This window comes from Cucurbita pepo, chromosome LG03 (assembly GCF_002806865.2).
Source record: "Cucurbita pepo subsp. pepo cultivar mu-cu-16 chromosome LG03, ASM280686v2, whole genome shotgun sequence".
Lineage (NCBI taxonomy): Eukaryota > Viridiplantae > Streptophyta > Magnoliopsida > Cucurbitales > Cucurbitaceae > Cucurbita > Cucurbita pepo.
Window position 1 is genome coordinate 4675456 of NC_036640.1, and position 12498 is coordinate 4687953.

The 12498-nt window shown below is 35.7% G+C and overlaps 2 protein-coding genes across 2 annotated transcripts; one reads left to right on the forward strand and one right to left on the reverse strand.

The window, feature by feature from the left end:
* Window positions 1-52: 52 nt before the first annotated feature.
* Window positions 53-5369, forward strand: LOC111791082 (putative ALA-interacting subunit 4). Its single transcript, XM_023672282.1, has 9 exons — window positions 53-186; window positions 411-515; window positions 1209-1267; window positions 1360-1434; window positions 1551-1667; window positions 1782-1852; window positions 2217-2514; window positions 2593-2882; window positions 5020-5369. The coding sequence occupies exons 2-9, from the start codon at window positions 413-415 to the stop codon at window positions 5078-5080; spliced, it is 1074 nt and encodes a 357-aa protein (XP_023528050.1). The 5' UTR covers window positions 53-186; window positions 411-412; the 3' UTR covers window positions 5081-5369.
* Window positions 5370-6249: 880 nt separating this feature from the next.
* Window positions 6250-7259, reverse strand: LOC111791083 (zinc finger protein 4-like). Its single transcript, XM_023672283.1, has one exon. It carries the CDS (start codon window positions 7149-7151, stop codon window positions 6390-6392), a length of 762 nt encoding a protein of 253 aa, XP_023528051.1. The 5' UTR covers window positions 7152-7259; the 3' UTR covers window positions 6250-6389.
* Window positions 7260-12498: the final 5239 nt, after the last annotated feature.

Below are 12498 nucleotides of genomic sequence, written 5' to 3' on the forward strand. Positions count from 1 at the left end.
CATAATAAAGAAATTCTTACAAAATAGAATATAAAAAAATTATTAAAAAAAAAAAAAAAAATTGAAAAACGCGCGAAGGTACTTCCACTAAATCTCGATTATGGGCGATATGTTTGGGCAGCATTACGGAAAAGTAACTGGGTTTGTGAAGCAAGGGCCACCGATCGGATGAGATTCATCGATCAGGTCGCGTTTCTAACTTATTTTCGTCTTTTTTCTTGAATTTCCTCCACACCCAAATCAATGTTTCCCTTAAATCTTGTGTTTCTTTTATCATAATCGATCAACCCATAAGAGAAAGATAAAGATTTGTTGTAACCCACTATTCGATTTCGAAAGAAAAGGGGAAAAAATTGCAGAAAGATGAGATTGAAGATTAATAACCTTGTTCTCTTCTTGTTGGTGCGTAGAAATGAATAATACTCACGCGGCAACGAGCTCGGCAAGTAGAATGCAGCATGGAGATTCTGATTCTGATTCGTCCACTCCGCCCAAGAAATCGAAGATACCAAAATGTCATTTATCTACTTTTGTTCTAGTTTTCGTTTGTTCTGTTCGTGTTAATTTTTATAACTATTGTTTAGAGTTATTCTGTTTGTTCTTTTGGGTTTTTGTATACGACCTTTTCTTTTGTACTTCATTGCTTTTTGGGCATTGTTTGTAAAGTTTAAGAGAAGCACTTCTGTGGAGCAAATCTTTTGGTTTGTGCTTCTGGGTCTGAAATGTTTGTGCCTCTTTTGCATTTTAATCGTTTTAAATGCGTTCCTTCTAGCATTCTTATGCTCCATTCTCATGTTAAGGAGTCCTGCAATTTTTCTTTAGGTTTTGTTTTGTTTTCTTTTTTATATATTGATTGTTAATGGCTGTTTGATTTTTCGTATGCAATCTCTTCCATTCTATGCCTAAATCTGTTTGAAGTTTACCTCTTAACCCGTGTTCTCGTACTTCATCGTTATTTGGGCATTGTTTGTATAATTCATCTGAAGAAAACCTATGTAGTTGTGCTTCTGGGTCCATCAGAATTCATGTTTGTGCATCGTTGCGATATAATCGTTTTAAATGCAATTCCTTCTAGCCATTTGTATGCTTCATTCTCATGTCATGGGGTTCTGTATTTCTGCTATCTATCATTGAAGTAAGGTCGATTCTATTGGCAATGTTATGGCCATTTGGTTCATGCTCATACTTTATTGTTAATTGAATTGCAGATTCTAGATTTACACAGCAAGAGCTTCCTGCTTGCAAACCAATTCTAACACCAGGATGGGTATTCCTAAAAGAGATTTGAAGTTGTTTTCTGATTTGGTCGCTGTCGTAGCATTATGCACTCTTTTTATTGGTGTCACTGTTTGATTTCAGGTTATAACATCCTTCGTTGCTGTTGGCATTATCTTTATCCCGATAGGCATTGCTTCGTTATTTGCATCAGAACAAGTACCTTCTCATCTGCCACATCCTTGCAAATATGATAAAATTCAGTTTTTATCTATTAATTTAGTTTTGAACTACGAAATGCTTAACTTGAGCCATATGCTTTACATAATACTCAGGTTGTTGAAATTGTGGACCAATACGATCATGATTGCCTTCCTTCTGAGTATCGCGGTGATCCTCTTACGTTTATTAAAGACAGTACAACTAATAAAACCTGTAGCAGGAGGTTGATTGTAAGTACAGATTCTAATGTCTTTGTTAAAAAGAAGACTGAATTTGGGTTCCTTTTCATATTTGTCTCTCAATTTGTTTGTCTTAAAGAGTTCTTCCAACTGAATGCTTTTCAGGTTCCTAAACCAATGAAAGGTCCGGTCTACATCTATTACCAGCTTGATAACTTTTATCAGAATCACCGACGGTATGTGGAAATCGACCAAAAAACTTAGTAGTCTTGACTATGGGAGAAATAAACTGTTCATGAGCGAACAGAAGGGTACTGTTTATTTCATGATTTGTGAGTATGATCATAGCTTATTATTTAAAACTCAAGGACGTGCTGTACGATCTATGAAACAGATCCATGTTCAAGTAAGGTCATGTAACTTATTAAAGTAAAGAAGAACGTGATTTAGTTTGTAAAGTAAAGATCTGAAGTATGGAAATCGTGTCACGTGTTGAACTGATACAAGCCTACCTACTTGTTCAAGTGTACTTCAAGTCTTCACAACATTTCTGGTTCTCGCTCTTCATATTAATATATTTTTCTGTTGCATTCGCATCAGTTATGTAAAAAGCAGAAGTGATAAGCAATTACGAAGCAGGGCAGCTGAAGCAGATACAAAAACATGTGCACCAGAAGCAACCATTGGGAAAGGGGCTCCAATCGTCCCTTGTGGCCTCATCGCATGGAGTTTGTTCAATGATACGTATGGTTTTTCTATGAAGAATAAGGCACTACATATCAGCAAGGACATAGCCTGGAAAAGCGACCGAGAAAAGAAATTTGGATCTGATGTCTATCCTAAAAACTTCCAGAGTGGGACTTTGATTGGTGGTGCAAAACTAAATGAGAGCATACCTGTGAGTATGCTTAATTTGCATTCTATACCGCTTTTTCTCTTTAATGGATAAATATACTTACCTTTTTGTGTGTAACAGCTGAGCCAGCAAGAGGATCTTATTGTTTGGATGCGAACTGCTGCACTGCCCACCTTCAGGAAACTATATGGGAAGATAGAAGCAGACTTTGAAGCTAATGATATAATAACAGTGGTGATAGAAAACAACTATAATACGTATAGCTTCGGTGGTAAAAAGAAGCTGGTTCTTTCAACCTCAAGTTGGATCGGTGGGAAGAACGATTTTCTAGGCATAGCTTATCTTAGTGTTGGAGGACTGTGCTTGTTTTTAGCGATATCCTTCATACTCCTTTACGTCATCAAGCCAAGGTGAGATACATTTCTCTTCTAAACTTGCAACTGCTCTCTGTTCTTTAGATTTAAATTCGTATCTTCATGAAACAGGGCTTCCATTATTAATGTTAATCAACAACTTGCTAGTTGCAAATATTTCTGTTTCTTTTTCATTTTTATTAGTAGTTGTGCTGGAAGTTTGCATGCCTTTGCACCTTTTGTTGGGACAAAGATGAGATATTTTATTCACTAATATAGGATTTGGAAGAAGTTGTATGCTTTGATTTTGATGGAACGAGTAAGCTCAAGTATCGGAATGGGGTCGCTTCAACCTATACGAGAGTTTGTCCATTGGAAATTGCTGTCATTGTGCTTGTGTGATGGAAGATGTGTTTGTTGGTTTTTTTGGGGGTAAAAAATTGTGCTAATATACAAGACCAAGTTCACAATTACAATGAGGCTTAGTGATCAATGCCCACAAAAACATTAAACATAGCTACCTCCCAAACCTCTTCATCTGAACCTCTCTAAAGATTCTATTGTTCCTCTCAAGTCAATTGTCCCATAAAATTACAAAAAAAAATCTCGCATGCCACAACACTTTGCTCCTCTCTAAAAGGAGAATTCATAAGTACCTCCTCGATTATAGATCTACCATCTCTATTTTGAGCTCCACAAACACCGAATGATCTCGTCCGCTCCAAAGGTATTGAGCAAACTGACAATCTCGCAGCATATGATCAAGGTCTTTCTTATGCTGCCTGCAGAGAATGCACCATTGCAACACGTAGGAAGAATACCCTTGAACATGATCCATGATATTAACTCTCCCATGTAAAACTACCATGCAAAAAAGTTAACTTTCTTTGAATTTTAACCTCCCAGAATGAGGAGAAATTAATGCCCCTTGACAAAGAGAAGGGGTAGACAAAATATGAAAAGAAAATGGCAAGAGACAGCCCTAGAAGGATTGAGAATCCAAATCCTAACTCCCTTCCTTTTGGGATCACATGATGCTCTTGAAGAAGAGAAAAAAGACTCACCACTTTAATTTTCCTCTATCAGACCAAAAACGATGAAAGCCTAAGGAGATTGAAGAAGTTGGGTCTGAAGAAGGCAAAACCGAAGCTCCATGGGATGCAACCAAACATACAACAGGGACTTGTCACCCTCACAACAATCCTCCTTCATGTTGTTTGCATCTCTTGGCTAGAAATTCTTTAGGATACCTAGATCATAATGGGTTCATGTGGATACAAAAGTCCATGAACAAAAGTGGAAGCGTTGTAGAAATTCCTTTATGTGTTGAATGATGATTTAAGAGTAATAATACAGTCCCAATGAGGATAGGCTTACAGGGATGGAAGGATTTCGTTAAAACCTTCCTGAGGAATTCTTCTCAAGCTCCTATTTTAGGAAAATGTCTATTGTGGAGCTAAACGGTAGTAGTTGAACTTTGCTGATATTGTCAAGGATATTTGCCCTTCTAGAAAGTCCAAGGAAAATCGGTATTGTTTTCTTGAAACTGTAGTGAACGGTTTACCCATCGGTGGTGCAATTCAACTCGCATTTGATTTCTCGAGACTTTGTGTAGACAATACTGAAGCCAATTAGCAGGGTGGACTGTAGATATCTAGAAGATAATAGCTAGTCTGGTATTTCCAAGAAGTCTCTTAAATATGGATAGTTAAAAACTAATGAATTAGTCCAGGCCTATATGGGCTGGTAGAATATTCAAGTAAAATTTTTCCTTTTGCTGTGGTTTTGATGATCATCAACATGATGATTTTGGTGCATATAGCGTCAAAGATAAAGTAGATCGTCGATATCTCGGAAACTCTTTGAGCTCTCTTGGTGGGTACGTCCGAATTATATCAAGTTCCTAAACAAACGCCTCTGTGATAATCTCGGAAGGCTTTACAGAGAACTGCTATTGGTGGTCGTCCTTAAAAGGGTGGATGATGATTTCTTCCCTCGATAAGCTTTCGTTATTTTCTCTGTTCTTAGTTGATCTCCATGGAAGTTTTCTATAATTTGTGACAAATACAAGTTAAGATTCCTGTAAAGGAAAATCTGAGACGTTTTTGATTTAGCTTGAAATGCTTGATAATATTTCATCAGTTGAATTAGAAGTTCTTGAACATCCAATAATAACTTGATTAATGTTATGCAGGCCTCTCGGTGATCCATCCTATTTGTCGTGGAACAGAAATGCAGCAGGGCAGGTAAACTAACCATGTCTGCACCAAATTCTCTTGTAAATGCTCTCTGCTTTGCTGCGGTTCTTGTTCAATGCTTAAAGTCATAGAACGAAGGAGGGGAGGGGGTGGAAGGGTTTCGAAAACTGCCGGTAAAATACTGCTTTACTTTTCTGGTAGCTTGGACTTTGGTTTATGTTCTTGGACCATGTCTTGTTTACAAAAATTCCCAGATGAAATGAATGTTTGTATAAAGCTTCAATGTGAAGATGGGAAACTAAAGTTTATGATCCTTTATATACATTTCAATATCACTTCCAACCTATAATTAGAATTTGGTTCAAAGTTTAGATTATAAACAATCGAATTCTACCAAGTAGATTTAGAGTTCGATCTTAAAATAAACTAATATCTATCGTTCTTGTTTAAAAAGTCATTCGAAAATATTTTTTCAGTTCAACGTGTTGGTTAGAGGAATTTGAACCTCTCTAACTTTTTGATCGAGCGTATATACTTTAACCATTTGAGTTATGCATTGAAGTAGGCAAAAATTTTAAAATCAATTGATATTTCTATGTTGCTTGATAAATGAGAAAGATATACGTCTATCATTTATGTTTTTGCACGTCATGTCTACTCAACTAGTATATGTTTTAGAGGCATTATCATATCATTGTAAAAAACTAAATAAATCATGATAGATCTTAGTTGGTAACTCTTTTAATAAAAGCATAAGATTCATCTAATAAAAGATCGAACCACCAGTCACCTCAATGATTACAAGTTTAGATTTGAGTTTAAAATGATTTTGAAAGTAAAAGTTCTCCGAGTAAAGTACCTTTCGAAAGTAAGCTTTTTTCCATAAGCACTTTTTCAAAAAGCATTCTTCACTACTTCAAGGCTATACTACAGTTTTGCTACTCGGCTCCTTACAGTTCCAGTCGCTCGCTGTAATAGCTTGTTTCTTGAATGGCTTGCACCCTAAGTGGTGTGGGGCTCAGTAATCGGCCTATATTTCCGAGCGCACGCATAAAGTATACCAAAATTACATATATAAGAGCCCAACTATGTGTGAAGTAAAAACCAAGGTCAAACGAAATGGACAAAATGGCAGAGCACTTGCATTACTATAAGGTAAGGGGATGTTTATGGCAGAAGAAGAAGGACTAGAAAGCAAGAAAATGCTTGTAAAGGAGCTCCCTTAAGCAAGGAAAATGACTTATAGCAAGCAAAGACTGATAATAAGTACTTAAAATGGGAAAGCTAAGTTGTGTTTGATTGAAACTTGCACTTACTGTACAGAGAAAAAGCAGAAATAGTGATGATCCCTCATCATATAAGCCTCTTAGAGTTTAAGTGTGAGATCAAGGGTCGAGTTTTTTTCTACGTCCTGTATCGATGTCTTCTCTACTGAGCTTATGCTTGAAAGATCGGTCAATCTGAAACTTGGTTGAGTTAGTTCACGAGTGTTTCTAGTTTCTGCCATTGCACGAAAACTACCCGGCCACATAATGTCTGCTTCATCATCCTCCAAGAAAATCGGCATGCCTATATATCCCGGTTCCGGTTCGAATCTAGCACTGCTCCTGATGTCAATAGGCATCATTGGTGCAGTCATTCCATGGAGTAGTGAAGAGTGTGCTTTGATCCCCAAGGACTTGAATGATGAACCTTTCAATGGTAAAGAAGCTAGACTAGCATATCTTTCAGCTAGAATGCCCATACGCATCGCCCGTTTCGCCATCGTTCGCTCGCGCTTATGTGCATTCTGGTGACCACCAAGAGCTTGTGAACTAAAGAACTTGCGCTGACAGTAGTTGCAAGAAAATACCCTTGGGACAGCCGTTGGTTCATTACTACTCTGATCACTTGTGCTCGACAATGAAAATCGCGTCGAATCGGGACGTGTTCCAATATCTTCAACGATGTTAAAGTTGAGAGTCAAGTCGAGGCAAACCGACTCAAATCCCGGATGAGTGGAAGGAGAAGGAGAAGGAGAAGGAGGAGGAGTCCTCGACCCGCAACAAATAGAACCACCTTGGCTACTAATATCAGAATCATTTGCCAAACAAGAAGGCTCCTTTTGAAGATCAAGAAATGGTTTCATAACTCAGTGGTGTTGGTTCTACACAAGCCCAAACTGCAGAATGTTGAACAGAGGAGAAGATTGAATGAAGGCAAATAAGAGAGGGGGGAAGTGGGGAAGAAGAGAGAGAGAGAGATGGTGGGTTAATTATTGATGTTGTTTAATTATGGGAAATGGATAAAGGAATATTAAAGATCCTTGTTGAGAATCACATTTGGAGTCAAGATCAAGGGGCTGATTTGTTTAGGAAATCAGAGTCTCTCTGACTTCTTTTACCTTAAAAATTCGTGTCTTATCTAGTTGAGTACGAAAAAAATCCGAAACGAAAAACGTTACTAAATACAAATAGTTATGAAACGCTTCTGTTCCTCAAGAATCAATCTCAAGAAGGTCGAGGTAAAAACCGGCTAGTTGTACTCATCTAAAACCATATATGTATAGCAAAGGTAGATTTATTAATCGAGAGGTAAGAAAAAGACATGTCTACGAGCTGTGTAACGGCTCAGGCCCACTGCAAACAAATATTGTATTTTTTGAGCTTCCACTCGTTTGTTGGGGTGAGGTATCCACACCATTGTAAAAAATGCTTTATTCTCCTCCTCAATCTATGTGGGATCTCACAAGCTAGGACTCATTCATTTTCTATAGTTTAACTCGGTCGTCCAACCACAGTTTTTCACGTGACAAAAAATTCCTTTTTTTTTTGACTTTGTGGTTAGGTGAGCTTGCAAAAGATAGGTGCGGTTATCCCAACACGGAAGTATTGTTGGAGATGGAATAGGAACTTGAAATAGGCTATAAAGGCAATGCTATCAACCAAAGAGGTAAGAAAAATACACGTCACTCATTTTCTACCGTTCAACTCAGTCGTCCAACTACAGTTTTTCACGTGACAAAAATTTTCTTTTTTTTTCAACTTTGTGGTTAGGTGAGCTTACAAAAGATAGGTGCAGTCATTCCAATCGAGAAGTACTCTCGGAGATGGAATACGAACTTTCCTCCATATTTTAAAATCAAAATAGTATATTAACAGAGAGGTAAGAAAAATACATGTCTACGAGCTGGGTTTCACTCATTGTCTATCGTCTAACTTAGTCGACCCACCTCAGTTTTGCACATAACGAAAGATAGGTGCGAGCATCGTAACGGGAAAGTACGGTTAGGGATGGAAGAGGAAGTTGGGTGGATATTTTAAAAGGAAAATAGGCTATAAAGGCAAGGCTATTAAGTAGGCACTAGAAGGCCTAAGCACATGTTTAAAGAGGATTCCTCCTTTTGTTTTGTAGAACCCATACAAACAAAAAAGAAAAAATTGAAGCTTTCATTGGTTATATAAATATATAATATATTATTTTGAAGTTAGGCAAACAACACTCCCAACTGAATGCTAACTTCGATTCTCACGTATCATAATCTTCCACGTGAGTTTGAGCTTATTTTATTGATCCATTGGATATCAAACAAAAGTGAATGATCTACCAGAAACATAATATCAAAAATTAATCAAAACGCCTTACCTCAATTCGAGAGTACTCGAGATATTACTTTTATTACAATACTACACTTACTCGTCGTCTACTTTATTCTTTTAAGCTCTTTCCTGAAATTCTTTAAAATTTTGAACTAAGATCAAAACTTTGAATAGTGTGACTATGAACTATCTAGATCGTCTCACTGATCCAGTTAATTTGTTTTTTAACTCTCGTTAGAGACGTACATGGGTTAGATGGAGTTGGAAAAATCTTATGGATAAACTCGAAATTTTGAGTTGGCTGGGTTTGTGACATGAACAACCCAAATAGAGTTTACAGTCAGACCCAACTCACTATTTTCAAATTGGGTTTAGTTGGATTGTCGATTTATGTTATATTAATAACTAAAATTTCATAAAACTTAATAATCAAACATCTATAAGTAACGAGGTATTTGTTGAGGATTATTGGAAGTGAGTCTGGCATTGGTTAATTTAGTGGAAGATTATGAGTTTATAAGTGAGAAATACTATCTCCATTGGTACGAGGCCTCTTCGGAAAGCCCAAAGCAAAGCCATGAGAGCTTATGCTCAAAGTGGACAATATCATACGATTGTGGAGAGTCGTGATTCGTAACAGTATCATTAACATTGGCTACAAATATCAAATATTCTTAATATTTATAATGTCTTTAAAATAGGGCTAGAGTTGAATTGAATTGTAATTTTATTTTTTGTTTGGTCGGGTAAAAAAACTTTGAACCGACTCAAATTTGTTGATTTTTTAAAAAATTCAATCGAACCCAAATGGAAAATAATGAATTGGTTAAAGTTTCGAATCATATGAACACCCTTTAACAGATTTTTCGAAATATAAGAGCAAAAATCCAATCTTCCCTTCCATCGCTCTCGCACAGCTGCCAAAAGAAAGTGATTTAGATAAGCATATAATAGAGAGTACAGTTTTGTGACAGCTTTGGCTTTGCGCCGCTCAGCACAGCATCCAAGACAGTACAGGTCCGTCATGCAGAGAGCCACCGGCGAGTACCATGTTGCTGCTCTGGTCCCCTCCTCCACCACCACCACCATCACCACCACCACTACCCCCACCACCGCCACCTTTTTAAAAAAAGTGTTTATTTAATCAGTTACTTAGCACTTACAGTTGAGTTGCAGCGGATCTGTGGTAGATATTATAAGGATTTGTAATCATAATTTGAGTCACGAATTCAAATATTTAAACTCCAATTACTTAATTCTTTACTTTATTCCCCCCATTGCTTAATTCTTTAATCACTAATAACAATTTTTGCATATAATAATGTAATCTCTACTCATGTATATGAATTTAATATGTTTTTATTTATAAAGTTGGTGTATACCTCTTCGAGTTTTTAAGTATTATATCTTAGGATTATTGGGAGTGAGTCTCACATTGGTTAATTTAGTGGAAGATCGTGGGTTTGTAAGTGAGAAATACTATTTTCATTGATAGAAGTCCTTCTAGAAAAGTCCAAACAAAACTATAAGAGCTTATATCATACTATTGTGGAGAGTCGTGATTGTTAACATGGTATTAGAGCCATGTTCTAAACTTAGCCTCAATAACATACCACTGACCACTGTGGAGAGTCGTGATCAAAGTAAACATGGTATCAGAGCCATGCTCTAAACTTAGCCTCAAACATCGAACAAAAAACCGTAGGGCTCAAAGCTAAATAATCTAAGCCCATTATAAAAATTTGAGTTAAGCCCAAATAAGCTTAGATTTTTTAATTCCACATTTACTATTCAAAGCTTTTATTCTTTTTATTTATTTATTTATTTTGTTAAATTATAAATTTATTCTCTAAATTTTAAAATTGGTATCTATTTTATCCACAAATTTTTAAAATTATAAATTTAATATTTTTTTTATTTTAAATTATTTTAAATAGACAGATTTATCCCATATAAAATTGAAAACTTAAACTTCTGCTACATATAAAATTCAAATTATATACTAATTATTTTCAATTTAGTATACCCTATTAAAAAGGACCCAAATGATTACAATTAGAATATTTAATAAGATAATTAAACAATTGATTTAAAAATAACCAGCCCAACCCAACTAAATATGTATTTATTTATCAACAAATATTGAACTAATATTTAAATTATATTAACAAAAAAAAATAGAGGAAGTTGGGTGGATATTTTAAAAGGAAAATAGGCTATAAAGGCAAGGCTATTAAGTAGGCACTAGAAGGCCTAAGCACATGTTTAAAGAGGATTCCTCCTTTTGTTTTGTAGAACCCATACAAACAAAAAAGAAAAAATTGAAGCTTTCATTGGTTATATAAATATATAATATATTATTTTGAAGTTAGGCAAACAACACTCCCAACTGAATGCTAACTTCGATTCTCACGTATCATAATCTTCCACGTGAGTTTGAGCTTATTTTATTGATCCATTGGATATCAAACAAAAGTGAATGATCTACCAGAAACATAATATCAAAAATTAATCAAAACGCCTTACCTCAATTCGAGAGTACTCGAGATATTACTTTTATTACAATACTACACTTACTCGTCGTCTACTTTATTCTTTTAAGCTCTTTCCTGAAATTCTTTAAAATTTTGAACTAAGATCAAAACTTTGAATAGTGTGACTATGAACTATCTAGATCGTCTCACTGATCCAGTTAATTTGTTTTTTAACTCTCGTTAGAGACGTACATGGGTTAGATGGAGTTGGAAAAATCTTATGGATAAACTCGAAATTTTGAGTTGGCTGGGTTTGTGACATGAACAACCCAAATAGAGTTTACAGTCAGACCCAACTCACTATTTTCAAATTGGGTTTAGTTGGATTGTCGATTTATGTTATATTAATAACTAAAATTTCATAAAACTTAATAATCAAACATCTATAAGTAACGAGGTATTTGTTGAGGATTATTGGAAGTGAGTCTGGCATTGGTTAATTTAGTGGAAGATTATGAGTTTATAAGTGAGAAATACTATCTCCATTGGTACGAGGCCTCTTCGGAAAGCCCAAAGCAAAGCCATGAGAGCTTATGCTCAAAGTGGACAATATCATACGATTGTGGAGAGTCGTGATTCGTAACAGTATCATTAACATTGGCTACAAATATCAAATATTCTTAATATTTATAATGTCTTTAAAATAGGGCTAGAGTTGAATTGAATTGTAATTTTATTTTTTGTTTGGTCGGGTAAAAAAACTTTGAACCGACTCAAATTTGTTGATTTTTTAAAAAATTCAATCGAACCCAAATGGAAAATAATGAATTGGTTAAAGTTTCGAATCATATGAACACCCTTTAACAGATTTTTCGAAATATAAGAGCAAAAATCCAATCTTCCCTTCCATCGCTCTCGCACAGCTGCCAAAAGAAAGTGATTTAGATAAGCATATAATAGAGAGTACAGTTTTGTGACAGCTTTGGCTTTGCGCCGCTCAGCACAGCATCCAAGACAGTACAGGTCCGTCATGCAGAGAGCCACCGGCGAGTACCATGTTGCTGCTCTGGTCCCCTCCTCCACCACCACCACCATCACCACCACCACTACCCCCACCACCGCCACCTTTTTAAAAAAAGTGTTTATTTAATCAGTTACTTAGCACTTACAGTTGAGTTGCAGCGGATCTGTGGTAGATATTATAAGGATTTGTAATCATAATTTGAGTCACGAATTCAAATATTTAAACTCCAATTACTTAATTCTTTACTTTATTCCCCCCATTGCTTAATTCTTTAATCACTAATAACAATTTTTGCATATAATAATGTAATCTCTACTCATGTATATGAATTTAATATGTTTTTATTTATAAAGTTGGTGTATACCTCTTCGAGTTTTTAAGTATTATATCTTAGGATTA

Coding starts and splice junctions, on each gene's coding strand:
- LOC111791082 (XM_023672282.1), top strand. CDS start 413: ATGAATAATACTCACGCGGCAACGAGCTCGGCAAGTAGAATGCAGCAT. Junction 516..1,208: donor GAAATCGAAGATACCAAAAT/GTCATTTATCTA, acceptor ATTGAATTGCAG/ATTCTAGATTTACACAGCAA. Junction 1,435..1,550: donor CGTTATTTGCATCAGAACAA/GTACCTTCTCAT, acceptor CATAATACTCAG/GTTGTTGAAATTGTGGACCA.
- LOC111791083 (XM_023672283.1), bottom strand. CDS start 7,151: ATGAAACCATTTCTTGATCTTCAAAAGGAGCCTTCTTGTTTGGCAAAT.